Source organism: Staurois parvus, unplaced genomic scaffold (genome assembly GCF_062004578.1).
Source record: "Staurois parvus isolate SC_StPar_1 unplaced genomic scaffold, SC_StPar_1.0 ptg000251l, whole genome shotgun sequence".
In the NCBI taxonomy this organism is placed as follows: Eukaryota; Metazoa; Chordata; class Amphibia; order Anura; family Ranidae; genus Staurois; species Staurois parvus.
In genome coordinates this window covers 2,019,047-2,043,928 of record NW_028318047.1, presented here as the reverse complement: position 1 = coordinate 2,043,928, position 24,882 = coordinate 2,019,047, and the positions used below count along the sequence as shown (strand labels likewise).

General features: G+C 41.6%; 1 protein-coding gene across 1 annotated transcript in view; it reads right to left on the bottom strand.

Annotated features, from left to right (window-relative positions):
• UBE2E3 (ubiquitin conjugating enzyme E2 E3) overlaps nucleotides 1-9,839 on the bottom strand; it is a 112,482-nt gene extending 102,643 nt beyond the window's left edge. Inside the window, exons 1-3 of the mRNA XM_089680831.1 lie at nucleotides 9,565-9,839; nucleotides 5,986-6,212; nucleotides 2,839-2,889 (exon numbers count right to left, since the gene is read on the bottom strand). Coding sequence (XP_089536957.1) covers nucleotides 2,839-2,889; nucleotides 5,986-6,179 — 245 coding nt within the window. The 5' untranslated portion in view covers nucleotides 6,180-6,212; nucleotides 9,565-9,839. The remainder of the gene's footprint in view (nucleotides 1-2,838; nucleotides 2,890-5,985; nucleotides 6,213-9,564) is intronic.
• Nucleotides 9,840-24,882: the final 15,043 nt, after the last annotated feature.

Below are 24,882 nucleotides of genomic sequence, written 5' to 3'. Positions count from 1 at the left end.
ATAATCCGACTGATGGTGCTCCAAAGAAAAAGCTGAATTACGCACTCACCAGATGCGCAATCGTAAATACGCATTAAGTATATATTCATATAGTAGAGGTCCCCTTAAGGTGATGGAAATGGTCCCTCTCTAGGAATTGTCCTCCCTCTAAGTATGGTGGGATGAACAGGAGTAGTCAATCCAGCTGGCCAGAGATCCCTTGAAGGGATGGGTGGATGTTGATGTCAGCTTAGGAACTCCCTCTCTGGATACTGGTAAAGGCAGGATCAGGTGGGCTCTAAAAGCAAATGGCTCCAAAACGGAGGCCATAAAGAATGCCCATAGTGTAGTATACTCAATGAAAATAATGTTTAATGAGGTTTAAAAGAATTTACAAATTTGGATAACATACAGGTAAAAAGCCACAGGGAATGTGAGTTAGGGTCCTTAGCAGGGGCGAACTGACAACTCATGGGGCCCCCGGGCAATATGGGATCATGGGGCCCCTGTGTCCTTGCCCAAACTCAAAAAAGCCTATGAAAAAGGTACCAGGGGCATCTCATGGGGCCCCCTACTGACCCCGGGCCCTCGGGCAATGCCCGAGTTTCCAAATGGTCAGTCCGCCCCTGGTCCTTAGACTTTAAGCTCTCTGAGGGCAGGGACCGATGTGATAAATATATACGTAAAGGGCTGCGTAAATTGATAGCACTATATAAAAAGTACCTTTAATAAGTAATAAAAAAAGAAAAATGAATGCAGCCACCACATCTGATTGGTAAGCTGCAATATATTACAATTTTTATTTTGTTAATCATTGTGATAAAATACTACTTTAAAAGTATCCACATAAAAAAAAAAAAAGGGGGGAAGGGGGTGCATGCATAAAGATATAAAACATTCACTTTTTTTTTTAATTTACTATACAGCAACTTCATTGTCTATATACCCAAGTCCAACGCTGCAACATGGGGCCAATAAATAAAACTGTATTACACAGCAACTTCAATTCACATCTGCCTGTGTCAAATTCTAGGGTACAAGTACACAGCATAAAGCCATATATCACTCAGCTGTACAGGTCACGCACACATACAAGTTCAGGGGTATGAGGTGTAGCGGCTTACTATTAGCACACCACTCCATATCAACCTGATTTTCATACCATGCCCTCAATGTCATCCTCCACACAGATATAAAATACACTGCTTCCTAATCTATGGTGTTCAAAGGATTTTCACTCATCATTCATGGCAGAGATATCAGGGCTTTGAGAAGAAATGCCAGGTTTTCTTCCCTGCATACTATAAATAATGGAGTTTCACAGGGAAGAAGTCTTATTTGTGTACTTATCCTTTTATATCAAACACAGTAGTGAAATAAATTAAAGTTGGATGTCCTAGCTAACCAGTGCTGTGATCTCTGTACAGGTAGATGTCAAATGCTTATGTTGTTTACAGAGGGCTTTAAATAAAACTGGCTACCAGAGAAATAATGGGGCAGTCATTGCTGACTTCTTGTTGGAAATGCCATTTACTAGGCTGTCTCTGGTTTTAATACTTTCAGAGTCACTGAAAAAGTATTTAGAACACAAAGCCAAGAGAACAGTCCTAATTTTGTATCCACTTGTCTGGGATCAGCATGGCAGCTGGCATTTTTAGAAGTTTAGCAATGGCAGCCTTCAAGGTTTCTCTTATTACAGGTTACCTAAATCATCAAGGACTAGTTATTATACAGACAGACATGACAAACTGCTTGTTAAAATATATGAAGCATGGTTTAACAATGCAATTACGAGAGAGTGTCCTTTACTATCAGTCAGTACAGAGATCATATATAAGCTACAACCACTCAGCCAGTGGTGACAGACTAAAAAAACATTTCCATGTCCACCCAGATGTATGTTCATTCTTAATAACACCTATTCATACATGAGAGGTGAGTAATTCAATCATGTGAAAGCAAACTGGTTATCATTGTTAAACACAACTATCACAGATGATAGATTTAGCATTTCATATATAATTTTTTTTATCTAATGTCATTTCCTAGCGCCATTTAAGTATCTTCTTTTCAACAGCAAATACTTTATGTCACGGAGTAAAAAAAAGCTGATGATAATGAAAAACACAAATTAAACTGCATTGGAACTGAAAGTAATTAGCATGACACAGTAAAGCTCTCTCCTATAACTTTAATCCATCTTTTACAATAAAAGTACTAAACTACAAAATAATAACTCTCCATTGCTGAAGACTTACAAGGTATAAATATTCCAATGCAGCACAAATGCATTGTATACAACATACTCCGACATCTTATTAAAAAATTAACCTTCTAATGATAGTTCAATTAGTGTAAAATCACCTGCTAATCACCCATTGTGCACAAACGTTTTAGCTTCCAAATTCTCTATACAAAAAAGTTTAAAACCAACTTAATTAAAATACATTTTGAATAAAAAAAAAAAATCATTGTTACAGATCAGTCTTATGGTAAACACTCTAAATACAAGCCGAAAAGATTAAGACGGATAACACAACACGAGACGCTGTCAGCTCAGAAGTGTAAGTCTACTAACATGATATTTAAATTACACAAACAATCCAGTAAATCACTCTAAAAGAACTAGTTATTGGAAATTTATATATAGCAAAATCCTACTTAAAATTTACGATCCTGGAAAAATGGTAATTAGAACCTGCATTTCACAGCTGTAACCTTTTTAAACATTAAAAAGGAATCATATGCACACTAAAGCTCACAACTTTATGTTATTAAAAAGGCAAATATTCTTAATGCTATGCAAAACTGCTATCAGATAAGACATTTTTCAGGAAACAAAAGTAAATGGTTACATACCTGCAGTTTGGAGGTGGATCAAGGGTTATTTCAGCTAACTCCTTCTGAATTCTGTAAGTGAAATGAGAAGCGATTCAAACACTCTGCAGAATGAATCAGGGAATTACACTGCCCTCTACCATGATGTTGTTAAATGCAACACTGGCTTTGCCTTCAGTAACGCTAACATGGCTGCTTCCTCTTTGTTCTCAGAGGCATAACCCAAATCCTACAACACAGGAACTTAGCAGCTGTATTCCAGGGGCAGCAATGCACATATACTGCCCACAAAGGCAAGAGTGTGAAAGAGGATCCTTTCAGCTCCCCAGAAAAGTGAAAATGGTTCGATTCCAAACACTCTTTGCTAGAGAGAATTCCTTTTTAAGCTAATATGCAAATGAGGCTGAAAGGGAGGGGTGAACTCCAGCATTTTGACAATGACTTTCGACTAGTCTAACAGTATTCTTAAGGGGCTACAATTAACTGAATAAAGCATTAACTGTTTTGGGGTTTTTTTCACCCTTTTTGTAAGCTCTAAAACACTGTTAGCTGTGAGCTAAACATTTTAAAAAATATTCCGATGTAATGATGCAACACTAAACATCCAACATACGAAGTTAATACATTGTTTTATAAGTCTGCTTAAAAGTTGGACAACTACTTCGCTTAATAGCTTTTTTTCCCCTGAGATGATTAAAACATTTTTGTATGATATTTTACACCAAAAACAGTACAAAAAAACTACTAGTTGCTAAGAAAGAAAACAATATCCACTACTAGTTTATTAAAATAATCAGTGGTAAAGAAAATGCTATGGATTTTCAGCAGATTCACAGTCACTAAAAACTACTTTGGAGACATTCTAAACAACAGTATGGAAAAAAAAAAAAACAATAAAAAAAAGGTAAAAAAAAAAAAGAAAAAGTAAAGCCCCTCACAACCTTGCACACTATTTTCTTTAGTAATGCAGCCAAACCTTCACAACTCAGCTCTGATACATTGTGCCAAGATACTGTTCGTAGAAAAGCATGACATTCTTGCTAATACCTAAGCAGAAACACAAATAAACACTCTAACAGAATTCGTCATGGTAAATCACAAAGATGTTTATGGCGCTAATCTAGATGGAATAAAGCAAAAGCATTTGAGCCAACAGAAAATAACAGCAGTAGCAACGCTAACTTTTGAAACTTATGGAAGTGAAAGAATAGATTTCTGCAAAGAAACACAAATCTCAAACGCAATTTGCTGAAATGAACTGAGAACAGCAAATTAAATCAAACGTAGGCCTGCATACTTAAAGCACAAGATTGCCTGCAAAATACCTGAACTTTGCCTGTGCATTTAATCATTATAATGCTTCCATAAAATAGGATTTCCCTGAGCGTTTGGTGTATTTTAGGACGTCTGAACTAGCCAAGTGATAAATGCCAGGATTTACATGAATAACTTTGGCCAGGATAAGCAACAGATAATAATAAAGGAGAAATACAAACTTACCTCCGTGCCTTCCACCTCAGTTTGTCAATACTGCAGCTAATAGTGTGCAAACACGAACCCCTTTGTGTGATATTGCTTACTTATGACAATCAATAGTCTGAGGCTTGGTCAACAGGAAAGGGAAGATTTCTAGTGGCTAGCTACTATGTGGGAGAATGAGCTCATAACCTTAAATAGCGTTTCTGTGGTTGCAGAGTTGTGGAGAGAACATTAAAATCACACACATCCAGAATAGGTTATGGATAGCTATAAATATTAGAGATTGAAAGTGGACACACGTTCTGCTACATGTATCAGGGAATGCTGCCATAAGGCCAATTTTAGAACTCAGAAACACTGCCTGAATGATGCATGAAGGAACGCATCTGTCAGGCCTTATGATAGAACTTTAGCTCATACAACCCGTTATACAGAGATTTCCCAACTCTAACCAATGGTGCCCACTGCCTAGGAAAGGCTACCGCAGTAGTCATGAAATAACATACCATTAAAGAGTCATTTAAAAAAACTCAACAGATTCCATATCGGTGGATCAGCTAAAAGGTCTTGGCACAACAATATTTCCTCTATTCTAGTCCACTGTTTCCACAATTATCAAAATAATGCTCATGGTGTCTATGTGCCTGGAGAGAATAAAAGGTGAGGATTAACAGAATCTCGAGACACAGGTACAAGGAATGAGATTACTCAAAGAGCAATTAGGATGTGCAAAGTGTAAAAAACCCTGAAGGTTATTCTGTTTATTAGATTAAACAAGTCAGAATAACTTAAGAAGAATTGATGATTGGCTACCATGAAATATCACACTCTGCACTCTGTTCTATTAAGAACCTGTAAATAAAAAAACATGGGTGCTGACATTTATGCCTTGTTTTTTCTTTTATATTGTTCTTATTCAGGTGCCACTACCAAGTGCGGCAATTTTCAACCACAGTCCCTCCACAATCTGCTAGAAGGTTCTTTGAGCTGCAGCTAATTGACCTCCCATTCGATGGTGCTGGCATAGCTTTGCCCAGCTGTATGACACAAATGATCTTTTTGGCTGCCTGTAAGAGTAGCACTCCTAGAGTGTAAGCTCCAAGGAGCAGGGCCCTCGAACCCCTTGTGTATTGTGTTGTACTGTATTGTTACTGTACTGTCTCGTGTACTGTCTCCCATTATAATGTACAGCGGTGAGCAAACCATTGGCGCTATATAAATACTGTATAATAATAATAATTCAGACCACCAATGCAAAGGTTGCATTCTTCCCACTGGCCGCCAACATGAGGGGCATTTTTCTCACTGACACCCAATTAATTTGTTTTAGCAGCAGGGCCCACAAGACCTAAAAATATTTTTTTGGGTTCCTCTGGAGAAAAAGTTTGACAAAAATTGACCTAGTGAGGCACTAACATCTTGAAAAGAAAAAAAAAAAACTCAGCAAGTGAAGTCTGTAAGGATTTGCTTGTTCTTGGTGATTTCAAAGCCCTGGAGTATGCACCTTTAAAAACCAAGACAGCAATGGCAGCTCCCATATTTCTAACCTTACAAGTTCACTTTAAAGCCCAGCGATGCCCCAAATTACAAAGTGTCACTAGTACAAAAGAGTTGTCTTCATCTTGTAGGGCTTGGCAGCCTGCAGTGGTTGCTTCACACATCCTTGGTCATCTCACTTGTTTTGATTACCTTTTAGCACTAGTAGACAGCTTTGCAGTGGTTTTACTGGACAATTTGGTATTTTTCTTCTGTTGAACTGCTGAAGGTTTCCTTTCCTCTTGCTCCTCTGGCTCAGGGGCTGGCGGGTCCCTCTGATCAGCATCTGAACTTCCACTGCTGGTACTAGGACTTTCATCATCTGACCTTTGCCGATCACTGGACATGTTGGTAGATGTTACTCAGTCCTGATATATAACCTAGAAATGAAAGAAAACACCATCACTACTTCAGTTAAGCACAATAACTGCACAACCAAATGAAAGTAAAATATTTATATTTCATAAACAAACAACTTCTGTAGGAAAGCTAAACACTAACTATACTCGGTACATAAACCAGATTATGTCTTCAGAAGTTTCTGGTTTGACTTTTCAAAGACTACAGAGTCAAAACACTCACCGACCAATAATACGTCCCCCCGAGTGATAGTGTGTGCTCCAAATCAAAGAGCGCACTGTTCACACCACAAGTAATCTCAGAAGCATTTCGTAAAATGGCCAAAAACATTTCACACGTGCTTTGGGACAAAAGAGATTCTTTCACATAGTTCTGAATTCCTGGCCTGCAAATATATGTGTGAACATCTGCAGGACAGAGCAGAATTAATAACTGACATAACAGAAGTCAGTGATGTCTTGTAAATATTTACACTAATGAGGATCAGTGTTGCAGACCCCTCACTTTCCGTCACTTTTAATAATCTGGTTGTTTAATAACATGCAGAATGAAGGAGTATTGGTTATCAGCAGATCAGTTGAGGGTAAGTTGTAGTCCTTCAAGTTTAAGAGGAACCAAAAGTCCCAGGTTGACGACTGCAATTCCTCTACAGCTGGAAAGGACCACAAATTTCCCAGACCTGAATTACTAGAACTGCTGGCTAACAAGGGTGGGCTGGGCTTTGTAGTTTCTCTGTAGGAACCAAAGATCATTCGCATAAAGATGGAAAGCTGTTCAATTGTAGTTGCAGCAGAATCAGACCGCTCATCTACATCATACTGCCCACAGGTTGGCATGTGTGTAGTTCCTGTATGGTTGGCGGGTCATTGTCTGGCCATGGACAGTCTATAAAGAACACTAACAAGCCAGACAGGATGACCTCAGATCTGATATACAGATGGCTGACAGGGCTTGCTAGGACTTGTGGTTCTGCAGAGCAGTAGGGTTGCAGCTTGACTACCTCTGATCTAGACCTGTGTGCTCAATGGTTAGCAGGTTCCTATCTGGCTCATGTGGGACTTCTAGTTCTACTTCTAGTTGGATGGTGGGTCCCTGGCTGGCAATGGCCAATCTTTAAAGACAGCTAACAAGAAGGACAGATCTTGGAGTCCCTCCACACTTGTCCCAGATCTGATACCAGTGTCTCACAGGGCAGACTGGGACCTGTAGCTCCCCAGAGTCGGAGGGTGGCCGCTTTTCAAGTCCCGTGTGGGACATGTAGTTGCTCAATGGTTAGCGGGTTCCTACCTGGCCATGACCAATCTATAAATATAACTGACAAGCAGGAGGGGATGGAACTTGTGGCCCACCCATGGCTGGTGGATACCTAGCTGACCAAGGCCAATCTATAAAAACAGCTGATAAGCAGGATAGGACTTACAGTCCTCTCTATACCTGACCCTCAAAGGTTCAAAAGGCCGTCTGGAATTAGTAGTTCCCCAGAGCAGAAGTGCTGAAAATTGCTCATAGCTTACCTAGAAAGACCCATGTAGGACCTGGAGTTCCTCCATGGTTGGCAGGATCCTGGCTGGCCATGGTCAATTTATAAAGATTGGTGACAAACAGAACAACATGAGACTTATAGTCCTTCTACACCTGGCCCAGATGGAGGATATGGCTTGGATTTGTAGTTCCTCAGACCTGAAGGGCTATAGATTGCCCACAGCTGACACAGAAAGGTCGGTGTGGGACTTTTATTTTCTCCATGGTTGGCGGGTTCCCAGATGGCCAATCAATGAACATAGCTGACAAGCAGGACAGGATGGGACTTATAGTGCCTACACAGCAGGCCCAGATGGCAGACATGGCTGGCTGGGATTTGTAGTTCCCTTGTACAGAACAACTGTAGGTTAACCAAAGCCAACCTAAAAAAACCCATGTAGAATCCTGCAGTTCCTCCATAGTTGGCGGATCCCTGGCTGGCCATGGACAATCTATGCAGATTGGTGACAAGCAGGACAGGATAGGACTTTTAGTCCCCCCACACACATCGGATACATATGCCAGACATGGTTGGCTAGGATTTGTAGTCCCTCAGACCTAAACAGCCATAGATTGCCAACAGCTGATTCAGGAAAACCAATGTGGGACTTGTAGTTCCTCCATTGTTGGTGTGTTTCTACCTAGCCATGGCCAATCTATGAATATTTGTAACAAGCAGAACAGGATGGGACTTGTACTCCTCAACCTGATACATATGGTGGATATGGCTGTCTGGGATTTGTAGTTCTCCAGACCTGACTGCCCACAGCTTACTTAGGAATGCCAGTGTGGGACTTGTAGTTCCTTCACATGTGGCCATGGTCCAGGATGTCCATGGAAGTGGGGGGATGGTCGGTGATGACACTGTGTGGCCCAGTTGTGTGTCCCCATGGTTGGCAGATTCCTGACTGGCCATATATGAAGACAGCTGACAGGAAGAGCAGGATGGGACTTGTAGTGTTTCCCCCCGATGGCAGACATGGCTGGCTGGTAATAATAGTTCGTCAGACCTGAAGGACCACAGATTACCCATGGCTGACCTACGAAGGCCAGTGTGGTACTTGTAGTTCCTTCACATGTGGCCGTGGTCCAGGATGTCCATGGAAGTGGGGGGATGGTCGGTGACAACACTGTCTGGCCCAGTTGTGTGTCCCCATGGTTGGCAGATCCCTGGCTGGCCATCTATGAAGACAGCAGACAGTAAGGACAGGATGGGACTTGTAGTGTCCCCCGGCCCTGATGGCAGACATGGCTGGCTGGTAATAGTTCCTCAGACCTGAAGGACCACAGATTACCCATGGCTGACCTACAAAGGCCAGTGTGGTACTTGTAGTTCCTCTACATGTGGCCGTGGTCCAGGATGTCCATTGGGGGATGGTTGGTGACCCTGCTGTCTGGCCCAGTTGTGACAGCACTGTGAGTAGCCATAGCCTGTCCTGATGTCACACTGGGGATGGCTGGGACTTGTAGTTCCTCTACAGCTGGAGGGCCACAGGTTGCCCAGATGTGGTGGAGCCGGCACAGATCTGCCATGGCTGGGGGCCCAGAGCAGGATGTGGCCCTGGGCTTTCTCCCACAGACAGGAGGGTCCCCTTGAGTGGAGGGGGGAGGGAGTCCCGGGGGCCGCAGTGTGGACAGGTCTGGGGGCCGGATCTTTGTTGGGGGGGTTGGGGGGCGGTGTGGTCGGCTTGTTATGGTAGGAGGCACTCCAATATCAGCATGGTGTACCAAGTGATGCGTGAAGTCAGTTCCAGCTTCCCCCCCCCCCCCCCTCTTCCTCGCTTTTCTCCGGGGCTGAAAACAAGAACAAAGCTGGCTCTGCCCGGATCCCTCCCCCGTCTCTCCGGTTACCTCAGGAGCGCTCTCTGTCCCTGCTCTCACGTCGCTGGATGCTGTGCTGGGGAAGGGGGATCCTGGAGACACCGAGCCGGGGGGGAAACGAGCAGGCTCCGGCCGGCTGCCGAACATTGAGAGTCGGAAGAAAGAAGAAGGAGGAGGGGGGAGGAGGGAATGGGGAGCTGCCTGTACTTCGCCTCTGACGCCTGCTGGTGGCGCTGATGAGTCCGTCGGTGGGCGGGGACACGGAGGAGGAGGAGGAGAAAAGGGAGCCCGTGAGCGAGCTGCTGAGGGATGGCTGGAGGAGCGCGGGCGAGCCAAGGAACGGCGCGAGCAGGCTGAGGGCACCGAGGGGATTCCGGAGATACAAGCCCCGCCCACCAGCTTTCCCCATCGTGCCAAAACTCCGCCCTCCTAGCTCTTTTTCTCCCGGTGCTTGAAGCCCCGCCCCATTTCCCCGCCGCAAAACGGTGAAGTCAGCAAGTTGCAGCGCGTGCTCGGAGCCGGGAACGGGGCGCGTGCTTCCCTCCATGTTTCGCCGAGAGACCAGAGCGCGCCTCCCCCCCACTTCCCCCCCCCCTCCGTGCTACACGAGGACAAAGAGTTCTGTGTTTATGTTTATGTCCCGGACACGGGACCGACCTAATATATCCGGATCGTGTCCTATACACGGGACCGACGTAATATATCCCTGTTATGTCCTATACACGGGACCGACCTAATATATCCCTGTTATGTCCTATACACGGGACCGACCTAATATATCCCTGTTATGTCCTATACACGGGACCGACCTAATATATCCCTGTTATGTCCTATACACGGGACCGACCTAATATATCCCTGTTATGTCCTATACACGGGACCGACCTAACATATCCAGATTATGTCCCATACACGGGACCGACCTAACATATCCAGATTATGTCCCATACACGGGACCGACCTAACATATCCAGATTATGTCCCATACACGGGACCGACCTAACATATCCAGATTATGTCCCATACACGGGACCGACCTAACATATCCAGATTATGTCCCATACACGGGACCGACCTAACATATCCAGATTATGTCCCATACACGGGACCGACCTAACATATCCAGATTATGTCCCATGCACGGGACCGACCTAACATATCCAGATTATGTCCCATGCACGGGACCGACCTAACATATCCAGATTATGTCCCATGCACGGGACCGACCTAACATATCCAGATTATGTCCCATGCACGGGACCGACCTAACATATCCAGATTATGTCCCATACACGGGACCGACCTAACATATCCAGATTATGTCCCATACACGGGACCGACCTAATATATCCAGATTATGTATGTCCCACACACGGGACCGACCTATTATATCCGGATTATGTCCTATACACGGGACCGACCTAATCTATCCCTGTTATGTCCTATACACGGGACTGACCTAATATATCCGGATTATGTCCTATACACAGGGATCCTCCATTCTATCTGTAATATATCCTATACACAGGGATCCTCCATTCTATCTGTAATATATCCTATACACAGGGATCCTCCATTCTATCTGTAATATATCCTATACACAGGGATCCTCCATTATATCTGTAATATATCCTATACACAGGGATCCTCCATTATATCTGTAATATATCCTATACACAGGGATCCTCCATTATATCTATAATATATCCTATACACAGGGATCCTGTATTATATCTAATATATCCTATACACAGGTATCCTGTATTATATCCTATACACAGGGATCCTCCAGTATATCTGTAATATATCCTATACACAGGGATCCTCCATTATATCTGTATTATATCCTATACACAGGTATCCTGTATTATATCCTATACACAGGGATCCTCCAGTATATCTGTAATATATCCTATACACAGGGATCCTGTATTATATCTGTAATATATCCTATAAACAGAGATCCTCCATTATATCTGTAATATATCCTATACACAGGGATCCTCCATTCTATCTGTAATATATCCTATACACAGGGATCCTCCATTATATCTGTAATATATCCTATACACAGGGATCCTCCATTATATCTGTAATATATCCTATACACAGGGATCCTCCATTATATCTAATATATCATATACACAGGGATCCTCCAGTATATCTGTATTATACAGTGAGGAACAGAAGTATTTGAACACCCTGCGATTTTGCAAGTTCTCCCACTTAGAGATCTTAGAGGGGTCTGAAATTCACATTGTAGGTGCATTCCCACTCTGAGAGACAGAATTTAAAAAAAAAAATCAGGAAATCACATTGTATACACAGGGATCCTCCATTCTATCTGTAATATATCCTATACACAGGGATCCTCCATTCTATCTGTAATATATCCTATACACAGGGATCCTCCATTATATCTGTATTATATCCTATACACAGGTATCCTGTATTATATCCTATACACAGGGATCCTCCAGTATATCTGTAATATATCCTATACACAGGGATCCTGTATTATATATGTAATATATCCTATAAACAGAGATCCTCCATTATATCTGTAATATATCCTATACACAGGGATCCTCCATTATATCTGTATTATATCCTATACACAGGTATCCTGTATTATATCCTATACACAGGGATCCTCCAGTATATCTGTAATATATCCTATACACAGGGATCCTGTATTATATCTGTAATATATCCTATAAACAGAGATCCTCCATTATATCTGTAATATATCCTATACACAGAGATCCTCCATTATATCTGTAATATATCCTATACACAGGGATCCTCCATTGTATCTGTAATATATCCTATACACAGGGATCCTCCATTCTATCTGTAATATATCCTATACACAGGGATCCTCCATTCTATCTGTAATATATCCTATACACAGGGATCCTCCATTGTATCTGTAATATATCCTATACACAGGGATCCTCCATTCTATCTGTAATATATCCTATACACAGGGATCCTCCAGTATATCTGTAATATATCCTATACACAGGGATCCTCCAGTATATCTGTATTATACAGTGAGGAACAGAAGTATTTGAACACCCTGCGATTTTGCAAGTTCTCCCACTTAGAGATCTTAGAGGGGTCTGAAATTCACATTGTAGGTGCATTCCCACTCTGAGAGACAGAATTAAAAAAAAAAAATCAGGAAATCACTTTGTATGATTTTTAAAGAATGTATTTGTCTTGCACTGCTGAACAGAAGTATTTGAACACCTGAGAAAATCAGTGTTAATATTTGGTACGGAAGCCTTTGTTTGCAATTACAGAGGTCAAACGTTTCCTGTAGTTCTTGACCAGGTTTGCACACACTGCAACAGGGATTTTGGCCCACTCCTCCACACAGATCTCTAGATCTGTCAGGTTTCAGGGCTGTCGCTGACCAACATGGATTTTCAGCTCTCTCCAAAGATGTTCTATTGGATTTAGGTCTGGAGACTGGCTAGGCCACTCCAGAACCTTGATATGCTTCTTAAGGAGCCACTCCTTGGTTATCCTGGCTGTGTGCTTCGGGTCGTTGTCATGTTGGAAGACCCAGCCACGACCCATCTTCAATGCTCTGACTGAGGGAAGGAGGTTGTTGCTCAAAATCTCACAATAAATGGCCCCATTCATCCTCTCCTTAATACAGTGCAGTCGTCCTGTCCCCTTCGCAGAAAATCACCCCCAAAGCATGATGTTACCACCCTCATGCTTCACAGTAGGGATGGTATTCTTGGGATGCAACTCATCCTTTTTCCTCCAAACATGACGAGTGAAGTTTAGACCAAAAAGTTCTACTTTGGTCTCATCTGACCACATGACTTTCTCCCATGCCTCCTCTGAATCATCCAGATGGTCATTGGCAAACTTCAGACAGGCCTGGACATGTGATGACTTGTGCAGGGGAACCTTCCGTGCAATGCATGATTTGAAACCATGATGGCCTAGTGTTCTACCGACAGTGACCTTTGAAATTGTGGTCCCAGCTCTCTTCATGTCATTGACCAGCTCCTCCCTTGTAGTTCTGGGCTGATTCCTCACCTTTCTTATCAGTGATACCCCACGAGGTGAGATCTTGCATGGAGCCCCAGTCCGAGGGAGACTGACAGTCGTCTTTAGCCTCTTCCATTTTCTAACAATTGCTCCAACAGTTGATCTATTTTCACCAAGCTGCTTGGCAATTGCCCCGTAGCCCTTTCCAGCCTTGTGGAGGTCCACAATTTTGTTTCTGGTGTCTTTTGACAGCTCTTTGGTCTTGCCCATGGTAGTAGTTGGCATCTGATTGACTGTGGAGTGGACAGGTGTCTTTAAAGAGCTCAGACAGGTGCTAGTAAGTTAGATTAATGAGTGGAGTAGAGGTGGACTTTTTAAAGGCACAGTAACAGGTCTTTGAGAGCCAGAATTCTTGCTGTTTCTTAGGTGTTCAAATACTTATGTTCAGCAGTGCAATACAAATAAATTCTTTAAAAATCATACAATGTGATTTCCTGAATTTTTTTTTTTAATTCTGTCAGAGTGGGAATGCACCTACAATGTGAATTTCTGACCCCTCCATGATTTGTAAGTGGGAGAACTTGCAAAATCGCAGGGTGTTCAAATACTTCTGTTCCTCACTGTATCCTATACACAGGGATCCTCCATTCTATCTGTAATATATCCTATACACAGGGATCCTCCATTACATCTGTATTATATCCTATACACAGGGATCCTCCATTATATCTGTAATATATCCTATACACTGGGATCCTCCATTCTCTCTGTAATATATCCTATACATAGTTGTCCCCCATTACATCCTATACACAGGGATCCTCCAGTATATCTGTAATATATCCTATACACAGGGATCCTCCAGTATATCTGTAATATATCCTATTCACAGGGATCCTCCAGTATATCTGTAATATATCCTATTCACAGGGATCCTCCAGTATATCTGTAATATATCCTATACACAGGGATCCTCCATTATATCTGTGATATATCCTATACACAGGGATCCTCCATTATATCTGTAATATATCCTATACACAGGGATCCTCCATTATATCTGTAATATATCCTATACACAGGGATCCTCCATTATATCTGTGATATATCCTATACACAGGGATCCTTCATTCTATCTGTATTATATCCTATACACAGGGATCCTCCAGTATATCTGTAATATATCCTATACACAGGGATCCTCCAGTATATCTGTAATATATCCTATACATAGAGGTCCCCCATTACATCCTATACACAGGGATCCTCCATTCTATCTGTAATATATCCTATACACAGGGATCCACCAGTATATCTGTAATATATCCTATACACAGGGATCCACCAGTATATCTGTAATATATCCTATACACAGGGATCCACCAGTATATCTGTATTATATCCTATACACAGGGATCCTCCATTCTATCTGTAATATATCCTATACACAGGGATCCTCCATTCTATCTGTAATATATCCTATACATTGTGGTCCCCCATTACATGCCATACACAGGGGTCCCCTATTACAACCCATACACAGGGATTCCCCATTACATCCTATACACAGGGATCCCTCACTAGAGGACATCGGGCCCTCAGGCTTCATGAAGTCGGTTTCTGATTGGTCAGAGATATTCACATCAGTGGCCTGCTGGAGGTTATTTTGTATGGCTCTAGCAGTGCTCATCCTGTTCGTCCTTGCACAAAGGAGCAGATATCGGTGCTGCTGATAGATTAAGGACCTTCTACGGCCCTGTCCAGCTCTCTTAGAGCATCTTCCGGGCTCTTGGAATCTCCTCCATACTCTTGAGACTGTGCTGGAAGACACGGCAAACCTGGCAATGGCACGTATTGATGTGCCATCCTGGAGGAGTTGGACTGCCTGTGCATCCTCTGTAGGGTCCAGGTATCACCTCATGCTACCTGTAGTGACACTGACCCTATTTAAATGCAAAATTAGTGAAAAACTGTCAGAAAAGATGAGTAGGGAAAACAATGTCAGTGGCATCAACCTGTAAAACCGTTCCTGTTTTGGAGGTTGTCTCATTGTTGCCCATCTAGTGCACCTGTTGTTAATTTCATTAACACCAAAGCAGTTGAAACTGATTAACAACCCCCTCTGCTACTTAACTGACCAGATCAATATCCCAGGAGTTGATGCTATATTCTGATTAAAAAGTGTTCCTTTTTTTGAGCAGTGCATTTACCTTCTCCAGAGAAACAACTAGAAATTGAAGGCTACATTCACCTTCGCACACTGTTTTGCTTTTCTTAACGCAGAGCATGTTATCTAGGAAGTATGAACAAATGTATGTTATATCCTATACACAGGTTGCCTGTAGTATATCTGTATTGTCCCCTATACATGGGGTTCCTGCATTGTATCTGTATTATATCTTGTACACTGGGTTTCTATATTGTATTATTATCCCCTTTGTACGGGGTGCCTGTATTGTATGTGTATCCCCTATACACTGGGTTCCTATATTGTATTTGTATTCTCCCCTGTACGCAGGATTCCTACATTGTGTCTGTTATATCCTGTGCACAGGGTTCCTGTATTATATCTGTAATATACAACTGTGTGTACATTTTAGCATCACTACTAAATTAAATCTGGCTTATCCTAGGTTCACACCTATGCAGGTTGCTTTTGATGCGTTTCTACATTGCGTTTTGCATTATTGCACTTGCATTTTTGCCGTGTTTTTTATGTGTTTTGCGTTTTTTGGGGGGTTTTTTTATTTTTAAATTTTTCTTGTTGCTAGGCAGATTTAAATTGCAAAATGCATCAAAAATGTGCCAAAAATGCAATACATGTTTTTCTGCAGCGTTCCTATTGAAGTCTATAGAACCAAAAACGCAATGTTTTGCGTTCAAAAAAGTTCCTGACCCTTTCCAAAAAACGCAGTGGGTAAAAAAGCGAAGATGTGAACCTGTCCTGTAGGAATTCATGTTAAATGGACTGTACTGCGTTTCTGAAAAATGCGGCAGAAAACACTTAGGTGTGAACCTAGGGTAAGGTAGGTTGTTATTGTCCATCTCATATCAAATATATGAATATTTATATAGGTCCATTGGCTTCATTATGTCTCTAAGCTTAAAGTGTCATAAAGGCAAAACCTCTGTCAGTTTTTTTTTTGTTGCCATTTGTGTCCCATTATGGAGATTTCTCTTCACTTCCTGTCCTGTAGCCAAAACAGGAAGTTAGAGGAAGTCCTCCAAACTGAGGGATTCCCGGGGGTCACCAGAATTAGTGTCCCCATTGGCAGATTTCCTAATTAGTAGTGTTCTGATATCAACCCAAAATTTGGGATTTTCTTTTACTTTCACTTTTGATGGTAACAGTAAACAGAACAAAAGAGGCTGAATCTCCCTAATGGGGGTAAATATTGCAATAAAGCCTGACAAGAGTTCTAATCCCTTTATTGTAAAACAGGTGAATGTAGTGAAAATCCACTGTGCAAAGAATACCCAATCACATGAAAGAAAAATAAAACAAAAGCCAGTATTTTTTTTCTTGAACTTGACAATGGAAGTCAGTAAAGTTTCACCTCCTTCACTAAAGGGAAAATGCCTTTTGAATAAACATCAGCTTTAAAGTGGTATTAAACCTAAAATTAAACATTTATTATATTTCATTTTACCAGTTCTTAGATGTGATGGCTGTATTGCTTTTCCTTTTTTAGGCTCTCTTTCTTTTTTCATTTGGTAATTTAGTCAACAAGTCTGTTGTTTTTTAAACAAAAGCACAAGCTCTCCAGCAGAATGTATCAGTTTACATGGATGAGCCAACCCATTTACTACTGGAAGGGGTGCTTACAATGATCAGGTTTTATTTATTTGTGTAAAACCTTAATCCCAAAAGGAAAAAAAACTGTTTCAATTTGTTATTGCATTAAAATCTGCTAATTATATTTATAACACTTCCCTCCCACCAGTCTGACAATGCTACACATTTGTGTGCATCCTGTGCTCCTTCATTCAGAGTAGTGTTTCACTAATACAGGAGTTATGTTAGTGTTCAAATCACCAGGTGAAAACGGGGGGGGGGGGGGGGGGAGACAAAGAAAACAAAACAAATGCAGCCACCACATCTGCTTGGTAAGCTGCAGTATAATACAGTTTTGGCTTTAATACCACTTTAAGGGCTGGTTCACAGTATATGCGTTACAGTGCATTTTTTCTGCATCCAAAACACACAGAAAGTAGGTTACATGGTTGTCAATGGCATGGTTCACACCAGTGCTTGCAGTTCCAGTGTGTTCCGGTTCCAGAAAAAAAAGTAGAGCATGCTGCACTTTTCCAGCACAGAACTGTACTGGAACTTGGAAAAACGAACTGGAATGCATTAAAAATGCACTGGACCCAACATGACCCAAAAAAAGGAGAAAAAAAATAATCTGTACCACATCAGAAATGCACCGGAACATGTCAAAAACATGCATGCAGAAACGCATCCAGACTGCGTTTCTATGATGTGAACCGACCCCTTAAGTCTTTTTGTGCAGGCAGGCTTTATGTGAACACTTTCAATGCGGGTTGTTTATCAAGGGCGGAAAAGTGGTCAGCAGTTTTTCTTTTAGGTGTTATTTTTTTCAGTCCTATTTATGAATACACAGGGGTATACAGTATTTATAAAGCCGTGAATGTGACACTCACCACAAGGTCACTGCACTAGCATCTTCCCGTTACAGTGATTGATTCATCTGCAGTGAATAATAATCAGATTCACAGCATTATAAATGTGCCTCTGTTTTTATAAAGAGGGCTGCCAAAAAATAGACCTAAAAAACAAAACGGAGGCGCCTGTCACTTTTACACTTTTTTAGATAAAAGGATAAGTCCACCTTTCATAACATGTTACACCCATATTCAGGATGTAATATATTATGAATAGACCTGCCCCTGCTCCCCCTCTTTGACAGCTAGCAGGGGATCTTCTCCCCCCTCTAGCTGTCAAAATTTTAAAAAGATGCGGCTATGCAGGGCTGCACCCGCCCAGCTGCATCGCTCATTCACAGTCTGCTGTGAATGAGAAACTAGAAGTCCTGAGAGCCTTATGCAGGTCATAGACGGGTCGAAAACCGGCCGTTTTATAAAAAAAAAAAAAATGAAAAATCGGTCGTTCAATAGGCCGACGTTACCACCAACAGTAAAAAAAAATCAGCCAATTTTTGTCCCGTCTACGGTCTGCATTTAATTACGTCTGTCCCTTGCAGAGAGCTCCGCTATTATATTTGACATGAAAAAGTATTGCGGTTGCAACAATGTATCCATTTTGGATACAGATGTTTTTATTCAGATACAAATAGATACATTGTTGCAACCGCAATACTTTTTTAATGTCAAATATAGTAGCGGGCTGGAATTCTTATTCTTTTTCTTATTCTTCTTCTTGCAGGTCATGGCTCATGCGCAGATTTTTTATCGGTAAAATGATCGGCCGATTTGCCCATCTCTGGAAAATTGGGCGATCGGCGATTTGTTTCCAACTTTACCAATAAAAAAAAATGCGGCAAAACCCCAAAAAACGGCTGACCAATTAACCCATTAACGGTGTGAAAATCGGCTACTTTTTGACCCATCTATGGCCTGCATTAGTAGCTGTTGGCTTGTTGTCCTCAATGAACTACTAAAATGCTGTGGTAGTATATCTGCTTGTCCATAATTCCGGTATGGACAAGCAGATATACTGACAGGTCTGCAGAAGACCTGCATGGCAACAGCGATCTGATCTCTGGTGCAGTGGTTTTCAGGCTCCTGTAACAAAAAATAATAAATGCACACTTTTTTATCTGCAAAAAAATGTGCATTTATAATTTTTTTGCAAAAGGTGAACTTATCCTTTGACAGTTTTTAACCATTCTCAGTTGTATTTGGAAATACACCTGATTTATAAAGAGGTGAACACAGACATTTAGGATAGGTTTACACTTGCATGCACTGTACAAGCTGGTTGCGGGTCCAGGAATCACATCTGTTCCCTAGCCCTGTGCGTTTCAGACCTTATCACATTTGCAGGGGCGGGAACCGCAGGGAAACTGCATGGTCAAAAAGACTATAAAGTTTCCCTGCGGTCGCATTTTTAAAAAGGTGCAAGCACCCTTTTTCTGCAGGATACATGGGCACAGCCCACAGTGGTGTGAATCTAGGGCACGCAGTGTTCATGCTATTGCGCTGCGTTAGAGCATGCATAATGTAAGTGCATTATGCTGTTTATTATTGTGCATTGCACCCAAGTGGACAATTTCCAATCCCTAAATGTAGTAGCTGCATTTATTTTAATTTTTTAATGTTATTAAACCAGCCAGTGACACCTTTCCTGTCTTAGAGTGTTGCCACTCTGGATAGAGGAGCAATGGAGACACCCTTGCAGAGCAGCATTGTCAAGGGAGAAAGTAATATTAGATGCACTAGCAGATTTGGATGGACTTGACTAACATGTTAAAGTGGAACTCATGCTAATACTTTTTAAGCAGTTACAGCAACAGTCTTTTCCTTTTGAGGTAAAGTTTTTATTTTTACTTTTTATTTTTTTTTATAAATGAGTAAAAGCTGATGATTGTAAGCACCCCTGTCAATCCTCCAATTGCTACTTTTGCTGGAAGGATTGGTCTGTCAAGGGAAGTTAAAAGATAACAGACCTACTGGCCAGATCAACAGGTGAAAATAAAGGAAAAAAAGAAAACTAAAACAGCCACCAACATCTAAGAATTGGTAAGCTTCAATATATTACATTTTTGGTCTGGGGTATATTGCCACTTCAGGACAAACCAGTCATTGAAATGGGCTACCTAATGCACCAAATAAGATAAATGCAGCAATTAGGCTGCATTCACATTTTTGCGTAGTTAGAACAGTTGATTTTTTGGAGCGATTTGCACGCGATTTTGCATGTCACATATTGCCAGCCCATGCACTTGAATGGGGTGCTTTACATGCTTTTGTCCCCAGCTCCTGCTCCTTTTCCGATGTCAAGCTTCATTTTGAAAAGCGCAATTTGCCATGTGATAACTGCGGCAGAATCACATCGCATTTCACGTGCCATTAAGGGATAATGGTACCCAAACAAGCGTTATACAGTGATTCAGGTTTCTGCCCACGATCCAAAACTGCGAGATGTGAATGGGGCCTTAGTGCATTGCCACGAAAGTGCCATTCCAAATGAGTAGCACCACTACACTCCAGCACATTACCAAAGTCCACTGATATATACGGGCCAGAAAAAAATGTGTTGATTTGCACATCTCTATCAAAGTGGCATAGGTTATTCTTTATAGTATGCCCTCTCCCTCTGTTCTATTTGTTGCAATTTTGGGGCTCTGTTAATTTTTCCCCTAAAATGTGAATTTTACCCAATAATACACAATATTTTCTGAAATTTTGTACACAATTTCCAGTACACAGGTTAACTGTTTTCTCCGTTATAATTGTGGAAGCAGATTGCTGTACATGCTTCTAAAGCCGGTGTATGAGTAGGGGCCTTGCTTGGCTCTGGTACCCAGGACACGTGGCCGAGGTCATCTACTGAATGCCCTGAGTTTCCTTTGGAATATGGAGATGACACATTCTATGCTTTATGCAGTTTTGAAACATTGTAAAAGGTATCTATTTTTTACTACTGTGTGAACATCTGGCTCTTCTGTCTCTCCAAACAAACTTAGAGATTAGTCGTTGCATAGTTTGAAAGAATGCTTTTGGCATGAGTATGGGTATTGCTGTAAAATAGTAAAGAATTTTTGGGAAGACCAACATCTTGAAGGCGGACAGCTTTCCCGACCAGGACAGATAATATTTTTTCAATCTATCTAACTCCTGTTGTGTAGTTGCAATAAGTGGTACAAGAAATATATATTTAGTTCCCTGTGCTTAGCCAAAAATATCAAAATGAACTAGAAAAGCTACAATTTCTGGGAAAATTGTGTGAAGTGTTCTTGCCTCCACCAGTAGTCTACAACTGGAGTGGGCGGAGTAACTGGGTGGAGTGGCTTGTCACTCTGCTGCCTGCTCACACACCTGGGTTCCTATGGCAACTCACTCTACAGCAAGGGCAGAGAAGAGCGGTTTAAAACAAACTGCTCCAACTTGCTCACTTCACTGGCGGTTGCCATCTTCAAACGATTGTAGTTTAAAAATTATAAATCCTACAGTGAAGAGTTTTATATTCTGAGAATTACAAGATCCAGACTTACATTTTGATGCATAGTATGTCTCTGAAATATTAAAAATGAAGGCATAGTCGCAGTTTAGAAATTGCCCTTCAAATTTGAGGTGGCTAGAGTGGAGTTTCAATGAATGTCAAAACGGCATGAGTTGCAAACAAATGGTCATATTGTGAAAACTATCAGGACTATGGCTTAGCCGTGGACATTTTTAGTGGCAGCAGGGATAGCTGAACGTTTTGATATAAGATTTGTGTAGGTGGGCTTGAAAATGAGGGAGTGATGGCAGTTTAGAAATCATGTCCTGATTTTTCTGCTCACACTCTAGCTTTTGTCAGCTCCCACTCTAGTTTTGAACATTCCACCATTCATTCCTATGGGACCAATTTCACCACAAAAACGCCGATATTTTGTGAACCATTCAGCGAAAGTAAGTAATAGCACACCAATTGGGAACAATCCACACGTTTCGGTATATTACTGTCTATGTAGTGTAAAAACTGTGGGAGGAGTTAGGGTGGTAAATTTGGCTATAATAATAAGAATATATATGTGAGATAACAGTAAGTGGTCTTGCCAAGCAAGAACACTTAATAATAGGAACTGGTGCAACTTGGATATCTTGAATACTTTTATTAATAAAGTGAAACTTGATTTTTGTGCTCTATGAGGCTTCTCCCTTTATGCTTCCTATATATGGTTGCGGTGAGCGATATTTGAGATCAAAGGCTGCCATTGGGCTCATCCAGATATCCCATCGGTGTGGTTGCATAATTGGCTGATGGTTTGATAGTGAGAGTGCCAGTCTGAGGCTTTGATTCAAGTGATTTTGATCTCTATAGCTTGAGATCATCTCCATTTGGTAATAGGCCCCTTTACTCTTTAACCACTTCATGACTGGGCTATAGCCAAATGACAGCTACAGCACAGTTGTTCAGTTCTGGGAGGGTGTCATATGACGTCCTTCCAGAACTGTGCCCCCGACGCACTCTGTGATTGCTGTGTCTGTTGGACAAGGCTGATCACAGATTACGGCAAAAGGCCAATCACAGCTGCCCTTTACCACATGATCAGCTGTGTCCAGCTGTAGTTTTTTTGCACTTTTTGGCAATTTGGTAATTTATGATTTAAAGGGACAGTGCACAGTTTGTTTTCAATAAATGGTACAAAGTTCACTTTGTAGATATTAGAAATAGGGATAGTGAGGGTAATACCTAAGTACCGCAATGTATCATATGACCACTGGTAGGGAAGCTGCAATTGTAGGGAAAGTTGTGTACCTGTGTCCACCTGGATGCCCATCAATTTTTAACCCTTTTATTAATATATTTTATCAGCATAATGTGAAATTACAATTTTTAGACCAAATAATTTTTGCTCAGTTCAAAGATTCTGTTAGTCCTAGATTTCATCCAAAGTAGTCATCATGGTATTCTACCAACCCCTCAATATTTTAAAAAGAGAAAAACAGCGCCTCTGAGTGTAGACTGTTAAAAGTATTTAATGGTGAACATGATTAAAACCACTCACATGTAGGTGGTAAAGATAAAGCACATGAGGGGTTAACAATGCACAAAGCCACGTGATGATCTGAACCAGAGAACAAGAGTGCCGGCTGGACAGCACGGAGAACTGGAGAGATGTCAGAGGAGCCTGTGGTGCGAGCCTGGAAAGTCTGTTAGGACTTTGGCTGGACAGCAGGGAGCGCTGGAGCACTGCGGGATAGAGCCTGGAAGGGAAAACCTGGCAATTTTCTCTGCACTCCGGAGCAGTGGTGATGGCATGTGACGTCATAAGCATGTGACGCGTTTTTGAGCATGCGCAGGGTCGGAGAACCGGCATGCTCCTTTGTTAAGCATCTGTCCAGCCGAAGTCCTAACAGACTCTCCAGGCTCACACCACAGGCTCCTCTGACATCTCTCCAGCACTCCCTGCTGTCCAGTGGGCACTCATGTTCTCTGGTTCAGTACTTCAAGCGGCTTTGTGCAATGTTAACCCCTTATGAGCCTTATCTTTACCATCTACATGTGAGTGGTTTTAATCATGTTCACCATTAAACACTTTTAACAGTCTACACTCAGAGGCACTGTTTTTCTCTTTTTACCTACTCCAGAGTCACTTGCTTCACTCTACAACAGCTTGCCGGGTGTCTCCAGACCATTTGTTCCCCCGCCAGCTCCTCACCCCACACTCAACCTACAGACTATGCGGACTGCGTATTCCATGCGCCTGTTATTCCTTTTTTATCCTCAATATTTTAACCTGTGTCCAAAAATGCTCCTGGTCTATTCGGACCCTAGATACACCTCTGTGTATGGGTACACCATACATTAAAGAAGCTGCATTTATGTCATTGTCATACTTAAGAATGTAATCTTGCATTTTCAGAATGAGATGAACAATTGTAATATTATCATTTTTTTCACACAAATAGAGTTTTCTTTTGGTGGTATTTAATCACCACTGGGTTTTTTATTTTTCCTAAACAAATGAAAAAAAATTGAAAAAAAAAGTCTTAATTTCTGTTGTAAAATTTTGCAAATACATAATTTTTCTTCTTCAACGATGTTCGCTGATAAGGCTGCACTGATGGGCACTGATATGCTGCACTGATGGGTACTGATGAGGCTGCATTGATGCATATGATGTCCTCCTAGAGAGCGGTCCCGTCCTGCTGTCATTATACAATAGGCCGAGCGGGAACCAGTTAAATTATAAAGTTCTCTCTCTTAGCTCCCATCTCATCTAACTAATCCACGTTATAGAAAACTTACCTCCATGGTCTTTGGCCATTTGAATGGCCATGGCAAGATCACGCCACTCCCACACATGTGCATGGGAGTCATGATCGCGGCACTCAGTGTACCTGAATGCAGGGCACGTTGCTCATGTGCCTATGATGTCACCAGCTGCTGGCATTGTGAATATCTCCTAAACAGTGCATGTTTAAGAGATATTCACTGTACCATCAGGTAAGCCTTCTAAGCTTACCTATAGGTACAAATGTCAGATTGGATTTTTACTACCGCTTTAAACAAGCTTCTTGTGTGCCTAGAAAATGTGCATCACAATATGTATGACTTTTCTCAAATGAACACCACATTCTCAGTTAGGATTTTGCTCAAGTAAAAAATTTCTCTTCTGCTCCTTCAACTGTTTTCATCAC